Here is a 20,187-nt window from a genome sequence, read left to right on the forward strand (position 1 = left end):
AGTGGTAAGGGTGGGCAATGGGGGTCAAGTGACTTGCCCAGGGTCACACAGCTGGGAAGTGTCTGAGGTGGAATTTGAACCTAGGACCTCCCGTCTCTAGGCCTGACTCTCAATCCACTGAGCTGCCCCCCAGCTTACACACCTTTTGAACACCTGCAATAGATTTTATTACAATGCCAAAAGCTGTGCATTATAAATTTTATACATAAATATGTATATATATATATATATGCATATATATATATATATATATATATATATTTTAAATTTTTAAAAGAGATTATTCCTTGATTTGGCCTGCCTGCATGTATTGATTCAGACAGGGGAAGCCATGTTACTGATTCAGTTTTATCTCAGGTTTATGCTGGTTTGGGGATAACTCCCAAATTCCATGTACCATATCATCTCCAGAGCTCAGGCCAAGTTGAAAGAATGAACAGAGCTCAAAAGTATGATTGGCAAAGTATGCACTGAAACACACCTAAAATGGCCTGAAGCTCTCCCCCTAACTTCTCCACAGAAGGCCTAGAGGAGATCTACACATCTCACCATTTGAGATGCTTTTTTGGACACCCTCCTATACAAGCTAAAGCTTTTTTTTCCAGCATATGCATCATTATTAGGGGGAAGATACTTCTATTGCTACATATATACAAGAATTACAGAACAAATTATGTGAACTCCATGAATCCGGAGCAACATACAAAAGCAGGACCTATAGACTTTTTAATTCATGACCTAAACCCAGGAGACAAGGTATACATAAAGAACTTCTAGCCTCCTGGAGCAACTCAGCCTTCCTGGGAAGGCTTGTTTCAAGTACTGTTAACCACTCTAACAGCTATAAAAATTGGAAAAAAGGACTCTTGGATTCATTGCTCACATGTAGAGAAGTTTCTATTGAAACTGATTGACTATACCCCATAACTCAAACATGTATCCCAAGTTGATCTGAATGTTAATCAACAACCTCCTCAGGGGGAGATCTCAGGGAGGATTGTATAATTGTCATAGGGATTGCAACACCCTCCTCAGGGGGAATTGTATAATTACCATAGGGACTGTATAATCTTTTGAGAAAGAAACATTTCAGGAGAGCTTGATAACTTTGAATCTAGAAGATGAATTGTTTGAAGAAGGCACCATGAAGATGCCTGAAGAAAACCTCCACAGAATCAGAAGATCCAGCACGAACTTTGGTGTATAACTGATTGGACTTGGGGGGGGGGGGGGGGGGGGTGGAGGAGGGCAGGTTGAACACAAGCATTTTGAATGTATGCCACAGGGGATTGACTCCAAGATGGAAGGTAAGGGTTTTTAAAAAAGAAAACGCTAGGTTTGAATCTATAGACACTTCTTAGCTATGTGACCAAGGGCAAGTTCCTGCTCCCCTAATTGGCTTGTTCAATGCACCTAGCAAACATTGGTTTGCTCTATTTCCCTCTTATCTCTAACTATATTGTATGCACCTTTAGCTAGATATTTAGAGATATAAGATAGTTATGTAAAATGATTCATTGGGGAGATTAGTCTCCCAAAGAATCACAGGGGAGATTGTGAAAGGAAATTATTGGTTCTCTTTGTCTATTCTGAGTTTACACTTGTGAAAAGGGAAACCTTTATTCTCTTTGCCTAGTTGGAGTTAAAACTTTGGTTAACAGTGACTTAAATACCCCTACTTATTACCTCACTAGATTATGACGACAGGATTAACTCTCCTTTGTCTACTTTTTAATAAATCAACAAAAGTGAATATACCCATACTTAACCCTAAAGTATGGGAAACTCTTACTACAGAGATTGCATCTCCAAAAGGAAGACACCCCTACTTAACCTTAAGTAGGAGGAAGTCTGCAACCCATGTGCTAAACTGGCTGACAATTCAGAAACATGTGAATCCTAGGAGGAGAATTAACACCTTTAGAGGTGAGAAGTCAATCCCACAGACACTGTCTCTGAGCAGGGCTGGACAATTTGGAAACTGTGATGGGTCCCTGTGAAGAGGGGCAGGAAGAGGAAACCACCATAAAAGCCATGAAATCCTTGGGCTAGGACAATCTAGTGAAGTTGAGTCTTGTGGAAAGTGTCTCCCGGGAACTTCACTGGAGACTGTGGTGTGAATCTGACTTTTTTGGGTGAGTGAAAAGGGCTGATTTCTTCCTAGTTTCCTAAGAGACTAGCTTCCATCTTGGAGGAGGCCTCATAGTTACTCACTACCTGCCCTCCTGGCTAAGGACTAGTATAGGTATTTTCTCTAACCTCTCTCACATTTTTTTACTTTATTGTTTCCCCTCTAATTTGGTAATCTTCTGACTTGAGATATAACAACTTTGGTGACCACATTTCATATAATTTAAGTTCAACCACTAAATTTAACCTTTACAATAATAAATAACACCTACCTTTCCAGAGTTGTTGTAATGAAGTGTGAAGTGCTTGGTGCATAGTAGACACTAAGTAAATGCTAGCAATTATTCTTATCTGAGCCATGAATAAGGTAGGGGAGGGTAGAGACTCTTCAAAGAAACACAGCATGTTTGGGGAAATGATTCCTTTCTAGCTGAAACCTGGGCTCAGATTTAGAGCTAGGAGGGCCCTTAAGAGTTCATTCCTGCCTTACCTCTTCCTTTTATAGATGAGGAAATTGAGGAGGCCCCCACAGGAGTTAGGGACTTGCCTGAGGTCACAAAGAAAGTGGAAGGGCTAGAATTCAAACCCAGTCATCCCTCCCCTAGACCACATCATACCACCTCCAAACTACCTCAGTGAGTGCACAGCCATTCTGTTCCTGCAGCGGGAGATTCAGGAGGATCTAACAATACAATCAGTAAGAACTAAAGTCATGGCGACGTTAAGGCGGCCCAGGAAAGGGAAAGCAACGTTTCTTAGGCCTTATACTTCATCTTTCCACTGCCACACCTACTTGCAAGTTCTCTTTGGAAAAACACTTCTTGCTTTTCTAAATCTTGTTCTGGCAGGCAGATTGTTTCTACCTCTTAACTCTGGGTGTTTGTCCCCCAAGGTTCTGCCTTTGGTCTTTGACTTCCAAACCTAGCTCTCCGCCTTTCCTCTCCTGGGCATTAGATCCTTTATTTCCAAATGTCCACATAACTTCTCCCCAACTAAATGCATGATTCTCTTTGTACAAACTAGTTCTTCTCAGTGATCTCATTTGTGTTCATGGCACTGACATTCTTTGAGGCTTCTAGGCAAAAAAATGAAGATTGTACTTTTTTCCTTCTTTATCTTCTTCATCCCCTCTACTTAATGCCAATCTCCTTATTTTCTTCACAATGTCTTTTGAATCTGCTCTTTCTCCTCCAACTTCACTGCCACCACTGACATGGTCCTTATCACTTCATGCCAGGCTTTTTGAAACAACCCCTTGGCTGATTTCCTTGCCTCTAAGTTATCCTGCAATCCAATCAATTCTCCCATTGCACTTTCCATCATGCCACTAGCTTGTTCAAGGACAGACGCCTCCTCCTTCCCTCTCTCCCTCCCTCCTTGGCTAGATCTCAACCAGGCTGTAGGACTTATGATTTTGATCTCACCCTTTCTCCCACCTGACCTGGATTATTTAAGGTGACTTTTAAAACTGTTTCCTGACCCCAGAATCTCCCTCTTATTTAACTACTTTCTTTAACCCCTTACGAATAGCTCAAAGCCTGCTACAAGCAGCTCTCAAATTTTGTAGCATTTTATTTCCTTGAGATAAAGCTTGTATCTCTTTGGACTAAATCATACTTGAATTTCTGCTGCAATAAATATGAGTTCTAACCTGCTCTTTCTGGGATGTTATCTCTTGTTCTGTTAAGTTTGATAAAACACAGGATCCTAAAGAAAGCATTCTTTTATTCAAAAAGCTGTTTATTTCTATGACATCTACTGATAAAATAACTGAAGACCAAAAATATGTTGAATAAAACATAAAATATGCCAAGAGCCATTTGCTTAAAAAATTTTATTTATGAAAAGAACTAATTCTGTATTCACAACTCTAAAATTACTCACAGTCCAAGAGTAAAGAGAGAATCTCTCTTCCTTCTCCTCTGAGTAAGCGCAGCAAATATCTCCCAGTGCTGGGAGGGAAAGAACATGTTGTTTTCTTCCTAATTCATTCGAGGATAGTTCAATTTTGAGGAGCAGAAGCTGAAAGGGGAGTTCCAGAGAGGCTGCTCTTTTGATACCCAATTATGAGTGGTTCCAAGATGGGAAAGCCCTTAAGAAAAATGACTTGAGGGGTGGGAAGGGCAGGAGAGGAGGGACTTAGACGTTTTAGTGGAAAGTTACTGACATAAGTATAGGTTGGGGAGTATGTTCAGAGGTGAGAGAAAATATGGAGCAGATAGTACAGGTGGAAATCTTAGTCTAACAAGATAAGGAGGCTACCTTTCTAGCATTCAGGGACATACAGAGAATAGAGGACTCACTGGACTAAGGAAAGTAAAATATCCCTGGAAATGTTTCGACATGCTGGTTTGGCCCAAACAATATCCTAAAAGCTCTTTATGGAATGGCTACAACCCTTGCCCTACTGAGTCAGGGCTGTATAGCCACTAGAGGGAGGATATAATAGGATCATTCACATTTAGAGTGAAAATAAAAAAGGGTCATTTCTACCTGGCTGAAAGTGAGCTATAATGGGAAGAACAGCCTTCAACACAGGAAAAAGAATTCATTGAGGTGAAGGACATGTAGGAAATAAATGCTCCTAGCACCTTAGAAGGAATAAAGAAAAAAGCTGATATTTCACATATCAGAACTAGAGAAGAGAGAGGGAACTGTTAGTATTTAGGGGCTTTTCAAAGTTGGGAATATATTTGTGTATTGGACACTGGCGGTTTCAAGGGGGTTTACAATCATTAGGTCTGTTAGGTCCATCAAAGTCAGTGCTGTATATAAAAAACCCACCAGAAGCAATCTGAAATGGGTCACAGGTTAGGCCACGATTCAAATAACCGTCACCTTTCACTTGATCCAAGTCAGCATCTTATTATGGGATCCTGAGGCTATGGACAAGCTTAAACGCAGCTATGGCACGGCAAACTGTTCAGTCACCTCTCTCATCAGGAAGCGAAGGCACTATCACTGAAGTCACATGCAGGAGCACTGGCTTTCGGATGGTAAATGTTCTTTCCCCAGGTGGATCTCAGCCCATGTCTTTCCCCTTATTGAGGTCTGAACCACCTCTAAGTCCCAGGGTCCATTTTTTTCTACTATTTCTAAGGAGCAGCAGCATTCATAATTCCATTGCAGACAAATCTTGCACTCTGCCATTCCATGGTTAAACAGTGCAAACAACCTTTCATCTCAGAGACTTGTGGCTTAGACCCCTTTTTCTCTTCCTTTTCTTCAGTGGGCTCCTAGAACTCCTGCTGTCAACTAGAAATGAAAGCACCAGGACTGAATAAGAAGCAGTGCCGATTCAGGTGTACTCGGTTTTTCGGATGTAATTGGATGGAACATAGCCTTTCTTCCCATTCAATTCAGCCAGCCACCATTCCTTGTTTCCTGTGACATCTTTGAACTCAAGGATCCTTAGTCTCTGATTGGCTGACACACTCAATTCATTTGGGCTCCGGGCCTTGAAAGTATAGACAGCAAAATAAACCTGTATGAGATAAGAGAATGACTTAGCAAACAGAGAACTTGCAACCAAGAGTCACCCTTCATCCTTCCAGGGACCTAACTAATCTCATGGCTTTAAAGCTTGAAAAAGTACAACCAAAGCAGTTATTGGTGGCCCAGGGCTTTGACAGAAGGTTCCCAATTGTAGCTCTTTAAGGATCAATCACAGGGGCTACTCAATGACCAGGTTTTCTCTTTAAGCCCTCATATGCCTTCCCCATAGGAAAAAGTAGTACTTATTCATATCATATTCTATCTCTTCTTAAACGTGAGGCCTTAAGTAATATTCACCTGGTTGCCTGTGGCCTCGATGCTTTCCTGATCTTCATTTTGATCTTCCACTGGGGGTACCATCTTTGAACATCCCTTTAAAAGGTCTCCACCGTGCCTAGGCTGCCCATTGCGCCGTGGTATTACTTGGCTAACTGTTTCAGGGTGAATGGAGTGTCGGGAACCCCTCGCGGCAGGAGTCTGTTGGTCAGACTCTCTGGTAAAGTCCACTAGGTCCACAGCGTTCCATGACCTGGTTTGGGAAGGAGAGTCTTTGTCTAGCTGACCCCTGGAAGGACTTTCCTCAGGAATGACTGAGTTCAAAGAAGTATAGATGTTCTCTTGGCCAGACTCCTGCCACAAGGAAGGATTCTGAACGTGCTTTTGGAGTGGTCCTGAGGTGAGGTCTGTCGCTACATGATTAGGGTTTATGGATGAGGCATTGCTGCTATTCTGCCTGGGGAATTTGGGGGAAGAATTGCTGTGCTCTGATTCAGTGGAGGAATGGCTGCCGACAGAAACATCTGAGTGGCTCCGACGTGGGTTGTAGGGCTTCAGGAAGGAACTATACACAAAGCCTTTGGTGACTAGAGTAAATAAGGACAAAGGATTAGCAGTTTTCAAGGCAGAAAAGGAGTAACAAATCAACAGAGGAAAAGAGTTGGGTTATTAATAACATAAAAAAACCCCAAAATTTCTAGAAACAAGAAAGAGAAAGGTCTTTAAATTACAAACTCAGGATCCAAAGGAATGTTAGAGCTCATCACATTCAAGGTAGCATGAAACAGTGGAGCACGTGTTGCCCTTGGGAGTCAGAGAGGACAGGGTTGAAATTATACATCTGATACAAATTAGTGCCTATGTGACCAATGGTTAAAGTCTCTAAATCTCAATTTCCTCATATGTAGGATGGGGATAATTTGCAGTACATCCGCAGTCCCTACCTTACAGGATTATTGTTTTTTATTATTTTTTATTACCAATGAAATAATGTACATGTATCCTTTTTTGTAAAGTGATTTATAAACTTTTAAAGCATTAATAATAGCTACCATTTACATAGTGCCTTACAAATATTACTTAATTTTATCCTCACAATAATTCTAGGAGGTAGGAGCTATTATTATCCCCATTTTATAGATGAGCAGAGGCCAACAGAGGTTAAATGACTTGCCCAAGGTCACACAGCTAATAAATGTCTGAAGCTAGACTTGAACTCAAAACTTCCTGAATCCAAGTTGGCCCACTATACCCAAAGAGCACTTCGACAATGCTAATTAAATGGACCAACCCCCCTCTCTACCTGACTGTGTGTCAAAATGAATGACATGAATGAGCTCTATCCATTTTTAGACAATTCTAATTAGCAGGAAGTTTTTTCTCAGACCGAACCAAATAAGTTCTATTCCCTGGTTCCAGCTTTGCTCTTTGAGTTTTATGTATTCCTTCTTCTACTTTCATATAACCACCCCCATTAAAGTATTTGAAGACAGAAATCAAATCCCCCAAAGTCTTCTCTTAGAAACCAGGTTAAATATCTGTATTTCTATCAATCTCTGACATGAGGACCGCCAGACCCCCCCACCTTCTGGAGATGCTCCAACCACCTGACGTCCAGGACTGAACACCACTCAGAAATGGGACTGTCTATGGTTCTACTAGTTTGGCTATGTGGCATCCGAGTTGCCAGTGAGACGTTTAAGGTGGACAGGGAGGAGCTGCCAACGTGGGGGAGCTTAAAACCGGATCTAGAAATCTGGGGATCCCCTTCAGAAGTGATCTCTGTCTGTCAGGTGGTACAAACGCTCTTCCACAAAAGAAGAGGACAGAGAGGGAAGGACGGGCCCTGGGCCTTGAACCCAAGATGATTTTACTTCAAACTGAGCATTCTTTCTACTATCCTGTGCTGCTTTCCAAAAGGCTTACAGGATGCCAACAGAGTCCTGCCAGAGAGGCAGGAAGTCACTGGCAGCGAGTTTTAGGCAGGCAGCGCACGTGGCCAAACACTTCTAAGAGAAGCCACAGAGTGTCCTTCAGACAGTCATGAAGACTGAATCTACAGAAAGAGGTGGCTCAGATGAGGTTTTGAAATTTCTCTCAGACCTCTGACCCAGTGAGGCGATACCCAAAGCAGTTCTCGTGTGCTCCTCAACCAAAGTCCTGCCCAACCCACAGCAGCCGCGGGCCCCAAGGCCTCCCGGGCCTCACCGCCGTTGTCGATGAGCCAGCGGTTCTGGCTGCCCATGGGGTCCTTCTTTTTGATCACGCCCACCAGGTCTCCCTCGAGGAGGGATACGTCCAGGTCTTGGGCAGCATTGAAGTTCCGTTCCGCCTGGTAGAGTTTTTCAGGGGGATACCTCACCAGAAGGGAGGCACGGAGTTCATCTGACTGGAGCATATAGCTCGGCTAAAAGGGAACACAAAAGGCACAATGGGTTAAAAATGATTTTTCATGGACATGATCTCACAGCCTACTCAAAAGAATTTCAGAAAAAATTGGCAAAAATCTCTCACTGAAAACATAATGTCTGTGAATAGAGCACTAGGCCTGGAGTTTGGAGGATCTGGGTTCAAATTCAGTCTCAGACCCTTTGGCTAAGGTGACCCTGAGGAAGTCCCTTCAATTGTTTGCCTCAGTTTTTTCATATGTAAAATGAAGCTAATAATAGCACCTACCTCCCAGGGGTGTTGTGAGGATCAAATGAACTAGTCATAAAATGCTGAGAAACAGTGTGGTGTGGCAAATATTAGCTATTATTATTAATGACTACTTGGTCTCATTACAGGGTATAGGCCAAGATCCTTTGTTTAATGTTTTGCTATCTGACTGGGTTAAGAAAACTTAATATTATTTTATCTTTGTGTGTGTGTGTGTGTGTGTATATATATATATATATATATATAGTTTTGTGGCAAAAAAAAAAAAAAAAAAAAAGTAAGTGCCCGAGGCAGGTGAATATAAATTGGGGAATGAGAATATTCTTGTGCCATAAGAAACCAAATATGAAGAATTCAGAAGAAAAATGTGTGAACTGAGGAATGAAATAAGTTGAATCTGGAAAATATACACAATGACCACAGTTATGTAAATAAAATTAGTCAAAGCCAAATACTATGTCATTGCAATGACCACTCTTGGCCTTAGAGAAGAAGGGACACACCTCTCTTCCCTCCTTCTTTGAAGAAATGGGGGGAGATGGGAGAGAATATTAACTTATGAGGTTACAAACAATCTCTATGTGAGTTGGTTTGCCTTACTTGTTTTTATTTGTTATGAGGAAAATTCATTAGTTTGTGTAAGATTAGACTGATATAAAAACAAAAAGCATTAATAGTTAATTTTTAAAAAACCAAAATGGGAAAAAAGTTGGAATTTTTAAAAAGATACCTCTTTTATCGTACAATGAAGAATGACCTGATATACTATAATTTCAATAAGGGATACCTTTTAATTATCAGGATCAGATCCACAGTAAGCTTTTCAGAGAAATAAATGGGGGGGAATAAAGAAATTGTGTGAAAATTACAAACATATTCACTAATCCAGGTATTACTGATAAAACTGAGACCAGAATACAAGAATCTTTATTTTGCATCTCCTCTAATATTTAAGCTGCTATCACTTTGTGTGGAGGGTGTTTCTTGTCCCAATGGCTTGGGTACACTATCTTTATCTACGGAGGTAGTCTTATACTCACCAGACCCTGAAGAGGCTTCCGGGAAGACTGGCGTTCCATAGTTTTTCTCTCAAAGGGCCTCTTAGTGGCTGGGAGAGACTCTGGGAAGAAGGTGAAAACCTGGAGCTGTTGAAGGACTCGGCTGTGCTCCTCATGGAAGATGGCAATAAGGTTTCCCTCTCTGTCAGCGACTTTAAGCAGCTAGAGCCCCCACAGAGGAGAGCCATGACAAGGCAAGAAAAGAATCAGAGATCAAAGAACTGCAGGAAGGCAGAATTCCATCAAAATCAATTCTGCAAGTGAAGGCTCTGCTTCAGTCCCCTCCCATATAAGAAATCAACAATTGAGATCTGAAATATCAGCCCAGACAGAATGATTTTTATCCGAAGCCAACATGAAAAACTGACCAGCCTACTTAACCTGGTCAAAAGAAGATACAGGGACACAGGATTGCTGGCTTCAAGTATTCTCAAAGGTGGTGGAAGGGAGATTAGATGTTTTGTTTGCTAACAGGTGGGAGTTTCAGGGAAGTGGAGGCTAGCTGACCACTGTTAGAAAAATTGTAGAGATGGTTGGCTTAGGTAAGGGGCAGACTAGATTACCTCGGACATCTCAATTCTGATGGAATAAGAAAAACTTCTAAAACAGATTTTTATCACAACGATAATGGCAGAACAAGACAGAGAATGCAAAGCATAGCTAGGCTAGGGTCAGATTTTACTTATTGGGATTTACACTATTCAGCAGATAATACTGAATGGAATTTCAGAAAGAGGTTGCTCTTCCCTCACAACCCTAAAGGAAACAAGGCACTCACTGCGAGGAGCGGCTGCAGCTCCTCGAGGGCCCGTTGCACGAAATCACAGTGTGCCTCTGCATAGCCGTGGATGCAGTTGGAGAAGAGGCCTTGGGCATAATGTCTGAACTTGGGGAGTTCATCCAACAACTGTGCGTTTAAGGCCTCATAGTTGTTCCGGGCAGACTGTAGTTCTTCCAAAGTTTTTTTGTCCTTCAGTTTCTCTGCCCGCTCTGTGCAATTGTAGAAGTCCAATAACTTATCGAAGCGCTTCTGGACCAGCTTGTGGGGTCCTGTGAACATGCTCAGAAGCTGGTTTAAAGGCGAGATAACGAGCCGCTCTGTTCTCTCTTTCTGTGGGGAAGAGAAAGGAATGTTGTCAGGGTAAATTATTTGTCTATAAGCCCTAACATCTTAGCATAACTTTGTCACAAGCTGCATTGTTTGCCCACATTTGGTTTTTGTTCACATGCTATAAGGATTCATGGCAGGATGACATTAGTCCATGGCACACCACAATGAACTGATATTATTTATTACTTCTACATTTTAAATTTCTCTTATTCACCTATCCAGTTTGCCCAACAGTCAGAAATATGCAAAGAAATAGGTTTAATAAGTGACGTTAAATTACATTTCTATCTGAGGTTTCACCAATTAATGTAAACTGATGATTAATGTCAAATGATACACCTAAAAAATTACTCAAACTGCAATTTGTATGGCTTGAATATAACTTAAATGGACACTATTTTCCAAAAATCCTGAATCTTGAGTGCAACTCAAGAGCCTATAAGCAATTCCTGCATATTTACATTTCTAGAATTTTTTTCAGGACCTGGATGTCAAAGATAGCTATGAGTAGAAAGGAGGTCAATGTGTAAGAAATAGTATCAGAGGAGGTCACTTACAAAATCTGTGAAGAGCTGGTCACTGATATAACGATGCACTTTCTCAAATTGCTCCAAGTCTCCATTTCCCTTCTCCATGCATACATCCCACATGCTGATAGCAGCCAAAACTTTCATACATGCTGACTCCTGGAGCAGAAATCATAATAAATGCTTATAAATAAAGCAGCCTACTGGAGTTAAAAGACAACTAGATTTAAAGTCACAAAAACTGGGTTCAAATTCCTTTAAAATCTTTTGTATAACTTTGTTACTTAACCTCTCTAAGTTTCAGCTTTTGGTCTGTCAAATGAGGAAGTTGTCCTTTTTTGAAGTTTATCAACCACACTCTCAAAATTTAAGGTTATCTTTCTTTCCTGTTAATAAACTTTTAACAAATCCTACTGGGTTGGAGAAATATATTTTTAAGAGGTCGCATTAAAACAAAATGGATTGACAAATTTAAGTAAATAATATCTAAACTTGACTGATTGGCTATTTACTCACACGAATATGCTGAAGGTAGAGGGAAAGGTCTCGGATAAAAGACTTAATGAGTCTTTCCTGCATTCTGAAGTTCTTCTCAGTTTCTTCAAATGCTTCATCTTTTATCTGTTCAAAATAAACAAGTCAATACACATGGTCTTACAGGCCAAAATCAAGCCACATACTTATTAAGTCTTTGTTTATATGTTTACCTATATTTATAATATTCTGTTCAGCTCCCAATTTCTGAAAGAACCAATCCTAAATTGCTATGCTTGCCATTCCAAGTCAAATATAATTTGAGTCTCTTTTTAATCTATCCAAACCTCATTTCTCACCATTCTTTCACAAAAATGTTGTCCTGGTCTGATCAGGTGGCTCTTATTATTACCCCTGGCATAGGCTGTACTAATTCTAGCCTTCATGCTCTCCTTGTTCCCTTACTCTGAGTAAAGCTTTTCTCTCTTCTCCACAGACTTAACTCCTTTATGTCATTTAAGGCTCATCTAAAATATCACTTCTTCCATGAAGTTTCCACTAAATACTCCAAACTTCACTGTTCCTTCTTTTGAACTATAAGGAACTCATGGGACACACTACATAATCGCACAATTAAGCTATGCTTTGTTCTTATTTTTTAATGTATGTTAGTCTCATCTCTGCATGATAACTCTTTCTGGTCAAGAAATAAGTTTCATATATCTATATTCCCAATTATAGATGAAGGAGCAAATGAATATGCAGCTCCAATGACTTTAAGTTCCTAAACTTAATTGCTGGCAAACAATATAGTGGTGACCTAAGGAAGGGATAAAATTTCTGGAATGAAAAGGTCATCTTATGGTGGGAGGAGAAGGAAGGTAGTATATTCCTGGAGATTAATGAATTAATATGTTAGAAGTCATTCTCTAAGTTCTGGTATATATTCCAAGAGACACATGAGGCTCTATTCCTGAGAAAATTGCTTTTTCTTCTTCAACTCAATCTCAAACCTAGAATTCATGTATGAATAGCTACACCAGCTAATTATGAACAAATATACCTGAGGTGCAAAGCCAGTGAGATGCTTCAGGTGACTGCTTACTCTGTTGGATTTCTTGATGATGGAGTGGATATTAAGTTTGGATATTTTCTCCATAAGGCTGTCTTCATCTCCTTTACGGTACTTGAGGACTAAAAAGCAAAATTCAAGTTAGTGACCAAATAAGTACTCTAAAAAACTGATAGGGAATATAGTATTGGGCTATAATATTGGGTGTTAGTACCGAAATAATACCCAATCTCCATTTCAATGAAGAATCAGAATGGCATACATATAAATATGTAAAAATTAAAACAATAAAATCCCTAAAAATACACCACAGAAAAAAAGAGCTCAAAAGGGAACATGAAAACAAAATAGTATTTTTGTTACTATCTTGTTAAAGTTACATAGCTAAATAAAAGAAGTTTGCAGTTGTAGTATGACTGCATTTATTTATCTGTGTATCTAAATGTTGACTTTTGTTTGTGGTTACTTAATTTAGAATGACCATTTATAAAAATCACATCCCCCTCTCCCAGCAATTCCACTATTCTCTACTATAGTATCTGTTCTGCCAACCTTTTTTTTTTTTTTTTTAAACCCTTGTACTTTTGGTGTATTGTCTCATAGGTGGAAGAGTGGTAAAGGTGGGCAATGGGGATCAAGTGACCTGCCCAGGGTCACACAGCTGGGAAGTGGCTGAGGCTGGGTTTGAACCTAGGACCTCCTGTCTCTAGGCCTGACTCTCACTCCACTGAGCTACCCAGCTGCCCCATCTGCCAACCTTTTTGAAAAAGGGATTTTATTTTCATAACCTCCTCCTTTTCTAGGAATTCTGCCATGCCAATCTTACCCAGGTCCTTTCGACGTTTATATTCATTAATGTTGGCGTTGATCTCTTTGACAGCAAGGACAGCGCTAGTTAAAGGAACTTTATCAGGGTGAGACTCAGGAGTGGAATTCAGGAGTTCCATTAGCAGTAGTGGGTACCGCATAACTCTCTGCACTGGTTTGATGAGGAAGGAGCCCAAGTTGATGTAATTTGCACAGCCCCTATAAGAGAAGAAAGATGTTTTCATCATTCATCACAACTTTTGTGTCAGTTAAATGCAACACATATAGCCTCAGACACTTCCCAGCTGTGTGACCCTGGGCAAGTCACTTGACCCCCATTGCCCACCCTTACCATTCTTCCACCTAAGAGCCAATACACAGAAGTTAAGGGTTTAAAAAATAAAATAAAATAAATGCAACACATAATATGTGAACTTACAAAAATTATATGGGAAAAATCAATGAAGAAATGAATAGATTTACAGAGTAAGTAACAAGGGAACTTACCATTCACTGTACAGGCTCCTATAGGACAAAGAATATGAAAAAGAAAAGAGACAACTTGTTAGAGGATTTCTACATTGATCCCAAGGCATGTGTAAGTATTTCCAAAGAGGTTGAAATGTTGCTGAAGAGCATTCAGAAGGCACTTCCCTCTTTCTGCCCATTCTAAATCGGGGGTCACTGAAGGCTATCTAATTAATCCTCAATTTTTAAGCTTAGGGAAGAAAAACTGCCCCATGGTGTCAGTGCTCAGACCTCACAACAAGGAGTTCCTGATACTGAGGTGAGGCTTACTTTTCTGATAAAGAGGTGGCAGCTGAGGTTCAGAACCAAATAAAATTACAGGAATACACAGATTACTTTGGTGAGGTGAAGCTGGCAATGGTAGCAGGAGAGTGGTTAAAGCCTTCACCTTTCCTCTTTTTTCTCTGTCTTAGTAATAAAGTGTGGCTGAATTATCAAAACTTTGAAGAATGCTCATCTAACTCACCTTTCCTTGTCCCCAGTAGATTCCTGACAACTAACAGTTAGAGGGAAGTAGTTTCTCTAAGCAAATAATATCAGTCAATAAGACAGTGGAAGAGCACTGGGTCCAGAGTGAGGAAGACTCCTCTTCCTGAGATCAACTGTGGCCTTAGACATTTACTAGCTGGGTGACCCTAGGCAAGTCACTTACTTAACCTTGTTTGCCTCAAAACATTTTTTTTATTAAGCATCTACTATGCTCAGGTACTAGGTTTAGCACAAAGGATACCAAAAAAGAACCAAGGCAATCCTTGCCCTCAAAGAATTTAGAGTTTACAAACAGCTTTTAACTAACAAGATCATGGACAGGATAAATAGTATGAATGAAGACAATCCAGAGAGGGACTGGGAAGGCTTCTTTAGCTGGCACTGGAGGGAAACCTGGGAAGTCAGGTGAAGATGAAAAGGACATGAAGGAGAGCCAGAGAAAATGGTCAGAACTGGAAGAGGGTGTCATGTGCAGTGAGGATGGAGGAAGACAAAGTAACTGTTCTTCAGAGTAGGTTGAAGGGAGTGAGAAACAGGAAAACTAGAAAGGTAGGAAGGGATGAGTGAAGAAGGACTTTAAAAGCCAAATAAAGGATTTTATATTTTGTCCTACAGCCAAGAGCCACCAGATTCTACTGAGTTGGGGGGTGACATGGTCAGCCTTGTTTTTTTAAAAACCCTTATCTTACATCTTAGATTGTACATGGGTTCTAGGACAGAAGATTAGTAAGAATTAGGGGGTGGGGTTAGGGGGTGTCTGAGGTGACACCTGAATCATCTCTGTCTCTAAATCTGGCTTTCAATCCACTGAGCCGCCTAGTTCATTTTGATGGCCAAGTAGAGGATGGCCCAGAGCAGAGAAGAGACCTGTAGCAGAGAGACTAACCAGCTACTGAAATAGGCCAGAATGAGATGAAGCTTTGTAAGAGGGTGGTGGCAGGGCCTAAGGAGAGAAAAGGAGTGTATAAGAAGAGATGTTAAAATCAGTAAGACTCTTTCTTATTTACACCCACACTCATGCCTGCCTCAGGATTAGCACATTCACTCTGGTGTTAACTGGCCAAGGCCGGTAAGACAGCAGGGAAAGCTCCCCAGGTGTCCCCTACCCTCTCCTACAATTTCTCCATGATTTTTAAAACAGAGATGCCTATTTTTATTCCCTTTTAAGGATTAGGCTAATAAAGCCTCATTTAGGACTGTGGCATGAAAAGGAAAGCATTGGATTTAGACTGGGAATGATGGGGATGTGAAATTCACTGCAGTGTATGCTGTTCAGGGCAGGATCCGTGATACAGTAAGAGAAGGAACTTAGAGCACACACAAAGTACGACAAAGAAGAGCAGAGAAATAACCCTTGAATTGATGAGAATTTTATGGGAATGAAAAAGCAGTTCAAGGGATAGAGAGATCTATAAGGAAAAGTTATGGGAGGCAAAGTCATCAGAAAAGACTCAAAGAAAACTTAGAATCCAGGATTCGACTCCTGAGAGAGCTTCTCTCCTCATGATGAAGCGTGCTTTCTACCTCTAGGGAGGACAGTCAATTCACTTCTCAGCCTTTTTGGTCTCAGAATCCCTTTATACTCTCTTTTTAATTTCTTTTTACTTTACACTTTTTTTGGAAGCAAAGAGGGTTAAGTGAGGGTCAATGCTATCAAGTGGCTGAGCCTGAATTTGAACTCGGGTCTTCCTGACTCCAAGCACAGTACTCTAAACAATATACCACCTAGCTGCCCCAAGGACCCCTTTACACTTAAAAAAAATTTTTTTTTTTTAAGAATCCTCAAAAAAAAAAAAAAAGTCCTCCAAAGAGGGGCAGCTAGGTAGCACAATGGATAGAGTGCTAGGCCTGGAGTTGGGAGTACTTGGATTCGACTTTGGCATCAGACACTATATAACTGTGTGATCCTGGGCAAATCACTTAACACCCATTCTGCCTTGGAATCAATACTTAGTATCAATTCTAAGACAGAAAGTAATGGTTAAAAAAAAAGTATGCTCCAAAGGGCTCACGTTTATGTGGATTGCATTCATTGATATTTATTGTATTAGAAATTAAAACGTCTTAATATTATTATGGAAACAGCTCTGACTTTTCAGACCCCCTGAAGATGGCCTTGGGGATTTTTTGGGAACATTTTTGAGAACAGTTGAATTAGAGATAGAACAAGGCATATATTTTCAGAAATGACCAATGCATAGGTTGGTTTAGACTAATTATATTTAATTGTTAAGAGACAGTTTTTATTGGGGGAGGGGGCTGAAAGTAGAATTGGAGGCAGAGTTTGTGGGTAGTAATATTGATACAACCAAAGGAAAATGAAAAGAACATCAAAGAAACATTTTAAAATGCCCAAGAGAAAGTAGAAGCTCAGAAGGAGACAGACAAGCAGGGCAATTTTGTTATTACTGTGTTAAATTAATATATGCTTTTGTTATGTTTGTTGATGCTAATTAAATCCATGACGAAAAAGAACATTAAAAAAAAATTTTTAAGGCTTTTTATAGTATCTAATATAATACCAGGCACACAACTTTTTGAGGCCCTATAATTTCTCCGTTGTAGGTACAGATGTAAACTAAAATCCCTCCAAAACATAGTAGACAAAATTCACGAAATTTTGTGGACAACAGAAAACATTACCCTCTGATCATTAAACTTTCTGAACTTAGTGAGGCTGGTCCTCAGGTAACAGCCAGCCAGTCACAGGGCCGGCACCTGACCTTTGCACAGGACTGTTGCAGCTCAAGATGACTTGTCAAAGCTGGAGCTGTTTTGACATAATCTTCAAGAAAACAGTCACTTTCATACTGTGGGGTAGAGTCCATGGTAGGGAAGGACTACATAATAAAGTAAAATAAGATAAACTAAGGCAAGAATTGGCAAAGAATTTCAATAAGGACTTAAGAGGGAGGGAAATGATAATTTATGTACTGAAACTAATTCATGTAAATTATTAACACATCATATATAAATATATAATTACATGGTATATATTGGTGTAGTTATGTACTATATGTAGTCATGTAGTATACATAAACATAGGGTGTTCTATATTGTATTCTATTATACATTCTGCATGAATATTAATTACAATATTATATGCATTAATAGAATATACCAAGAAATGTTTGTAGTGATGTTTAATGTTATTTCTAGTGAAAAGGTTTAACTAAAAATAAGAAATCATCTTCCTTCTATCTTTCCCTCCTCCCTGCCCTGCTATCTCCTCCAAACTATAAATGATATCTTAGGTCTGAATTCCAAAGTCGTTTTTTGGGTCACCAGAATTTGGGTTGGTTTCATGGTCATTCTGTGATTTTAGGGCTGAGCTACTCCTTCTCGCTTTAAGGATTCTATGATTTATGAACATCTCCTTGACATGCAGGCTGAGTTATAAAACAGTAAAGATTTAAAAGGAAGAAAGAGTGGTAATAGAATAAAAAAAGCAAAGAGAAGGAAAAAAGATCTGAGGGACTGAGGGAAGGGCCAAAAGGCCGAAGTTCTTACTTCAAGTTTTCCAAGTATTCTAACAGATGCTTCTGGATCTTCTCCTCTTTCTCATAGATCTCCAACAGGGCAATGGCCTCATCATGATTCTGGCAGTAAACTTTGTATACTCCCTCAAGCTCATCCCGATGCTCTAGGAATACAGGTCCTTTAAAACAGAGAGGGGATATTAAGTATTCCAAGTGTAAATAACTTGCTTCTGCTTGACCAAATTCATCTATTCTTCCTTACAAGTTATCACTTGTATCTCCCTTACAAGTTATCACTGCCTTATAAGTTGTCACTTATACCTATTTCCATATTATTCATTTTTGCAATAGAGCAATCTTTCAAAACCAAAGCCGCGGGGTTCCGGGTTAAGATGGCAGCAGAGTAAGAAGCAGCTCTTAATCTCTCCTGACCAAAACACACAAAACTCCTCAAGGGGACATAAAAACAAGTCCAGACGAACGGAGGAACCCCACAACAGGGCACAGCGTGGAAGGTACGTGGAATCGAGGCATTTCCATGCTATAAAGGGGTGAAACAGCTCTCACTAAATCGCGGGCTGAGCAACCACCCCACCCCCAACCCCTCTACACACAACATCTATAGCTCCAAAGACAGCTAAAAAGAAATAGAGCAAGTTTGGGGCACCCATCGAGTCATTGGCAGCTCCGGGGCCTGTTCCTGAGAGCAGCAAGACTTAGGACCCCATTAAGCCAAAAAACGCAGGCGAAATCTGAGCGCGGGAGCAGGACGCTGGGCGCAGAGCGCAGGCACTGCAGAGGTGTGGGTGGAGGCAGACACAGCCAGGAACTAAAGCCTAAGTGGGGAACCAGTGTGGACCGGTATACAACTCTGGAAGCAGCACCCTGAGACTTGTAAAGAAACCTCCTGCAGAGGATCAAGCAAAGGGGTCCACCAGGGGGCTTGACCTTGGAAAAAACCAGAACTCAGACCTCAGGAGCCAATAGATCGCGAACAGACACTGAGCGCGAGGATAAATCTGAGAAGCTGTTGGGCTAACAATGGCTACTCAGCCTCAGGAAGCTCAGAAGAGAAAGAATAACAACAAGAAAAAGAAGCCCTTAACACTCGACAACTTTTACACAGAGAAAATCCAGACAACCGAGCAAACAGAGGAGGAGAACAAACAAGCATCCAGACCCTCCTCAAATAAGGAAAACTCCTCACAAGCTATGGAAGAGTTCAAAACTGAGATTTTGAGGAAAATGGAAGAGATCTGGCAAGAAAATAACTGTTTAAAAGGTAGAATCATGCAATTGGAAAGTGAGGCTCAGAAACTGAACACCAGAAATGACCATATTGAAAAGGAATACCAGAAGATTATGGCCGAAAACCAGAAGATTATGGCCGAAAATCAATCCCTAAAGGCTAGAATTGAGCAAGTAGAAACTAATGATCTCTCAAGACAACAAGAACAAATAAAACAAAGTCAAAAGACTGAAAAAATAGAAGGAAACATGAAATATCTCAATGAGAGAGTGACAGACCAAGAAAACCGGTCTAGAAGAGACAATTTGAGAATAATCGGTCTTCCAGAAAAACCAGAAATTAATAGAAACCTGGACTCCATACTAACAGAAATAATTCAGCAAAATTGCCCTGAAGTCCTACAACAAGAGGGCAATATAGACATTGAAAGGATTCATAGAACACCTGCGGTATTCGATCAAGAAAGGAAAACACCAAGAAATATCATTGCAAAATTCAAGAGTTTCCAAGCAAAAGAAAAAATCTTACAAGAAGCCAGAAAGAAACAATTCAAATATCAAGGAGCACCAATCAGGATCACACAGGATCTGGCAGCCTCAATGCTAAAAGACCGCAAGGCGTGGAATACAATATTCAGAAAGGCAAGAGAGCTGGGCCTGCAACCACGGATCAACTACCCATCAAAATTGACTATATATTTCCAGGGGAAAGTATGGGCATTCAACAAAATTGAAGAATTCCAGGTATTTGCACAGAAAAGACCAGGGCTAAATGGAAAGTTTGATATCCAACCACAAAAATCAAGAGAAACATGAAAAGGTAAATAAGAAACAG

The 20,187-nt window shown here is 40.3% G+C and overlaps 1 protein-coding gene across 1 annotated transcript in view; it reads right to left on the minus strand.

Annotated features, from left to right (window-relative positions):
* Positions 1-3,951: 3,951 nt before the first annotated feature.
* LOC123234303 (dynamin binding protein) overlaps positions 3,952-20,187 on the minus strand; it is a 65,404-nt gene continuing 49,168 nt past the window's right edge. Inside the window, exons 2-12 of the mRNA XM_044660217.1 lie at positions 18,136-18,283; positions 14,116-14,133; positions 13,628-13,827; positions 12,793-12,923; positions 11,772-11,876; positions 11,286-11,414; positions 10,396-10,728; positions 9,600-9,779; positions 8,110-8,308; positions 5,923-6,488; positions 3,952-5,614 (exon numbers count right to left, since the gene is read on the minus strand). Coding sequence (XP_044516152.1) covers positions 5,429-5,614; positions 5,923-6,488; positions 8,110-8,308; positions 9,600-9,779; positions 10,396-10,728; positions 11,286-11,414; positions 11,772-11,876; positions 12,793-12,923; positions 13,628-13,827; positions 14,116-14,133; positions 18,136-18,283 — 2,195 coding nt within the window. The 3' untranslated portion in view covers positions 3,952-5,428. The remainder of the gene's footprint in view (positions 5,615-5,922; positions 6,489-8,109; positions 8,309-9,599; positions 9,780-10,395; positions 10,729-11,285; positions 11,415-11,771; positions 11,877-12,792; positions 12,924-13,627; positions 13,828-14,115; positions 14,134-18,135; positions 18,284-20,187) is intronic.

Source organism: Gracilinanus agilis, chromosome 2 (genome assembly GCF_016433145.1).
Source record: "Gracilinanus agilis isolate LMUSP501 chromosome 2, AgileGrace, whole genome shotgun sequence".
Classification (NCBI taxonomy): Eukaryota; Metazoa; Chordata; class Mammalia; order Didelphimorphia; family Didelphidae; genus Gracilinanus; species Gracilinanus agilis.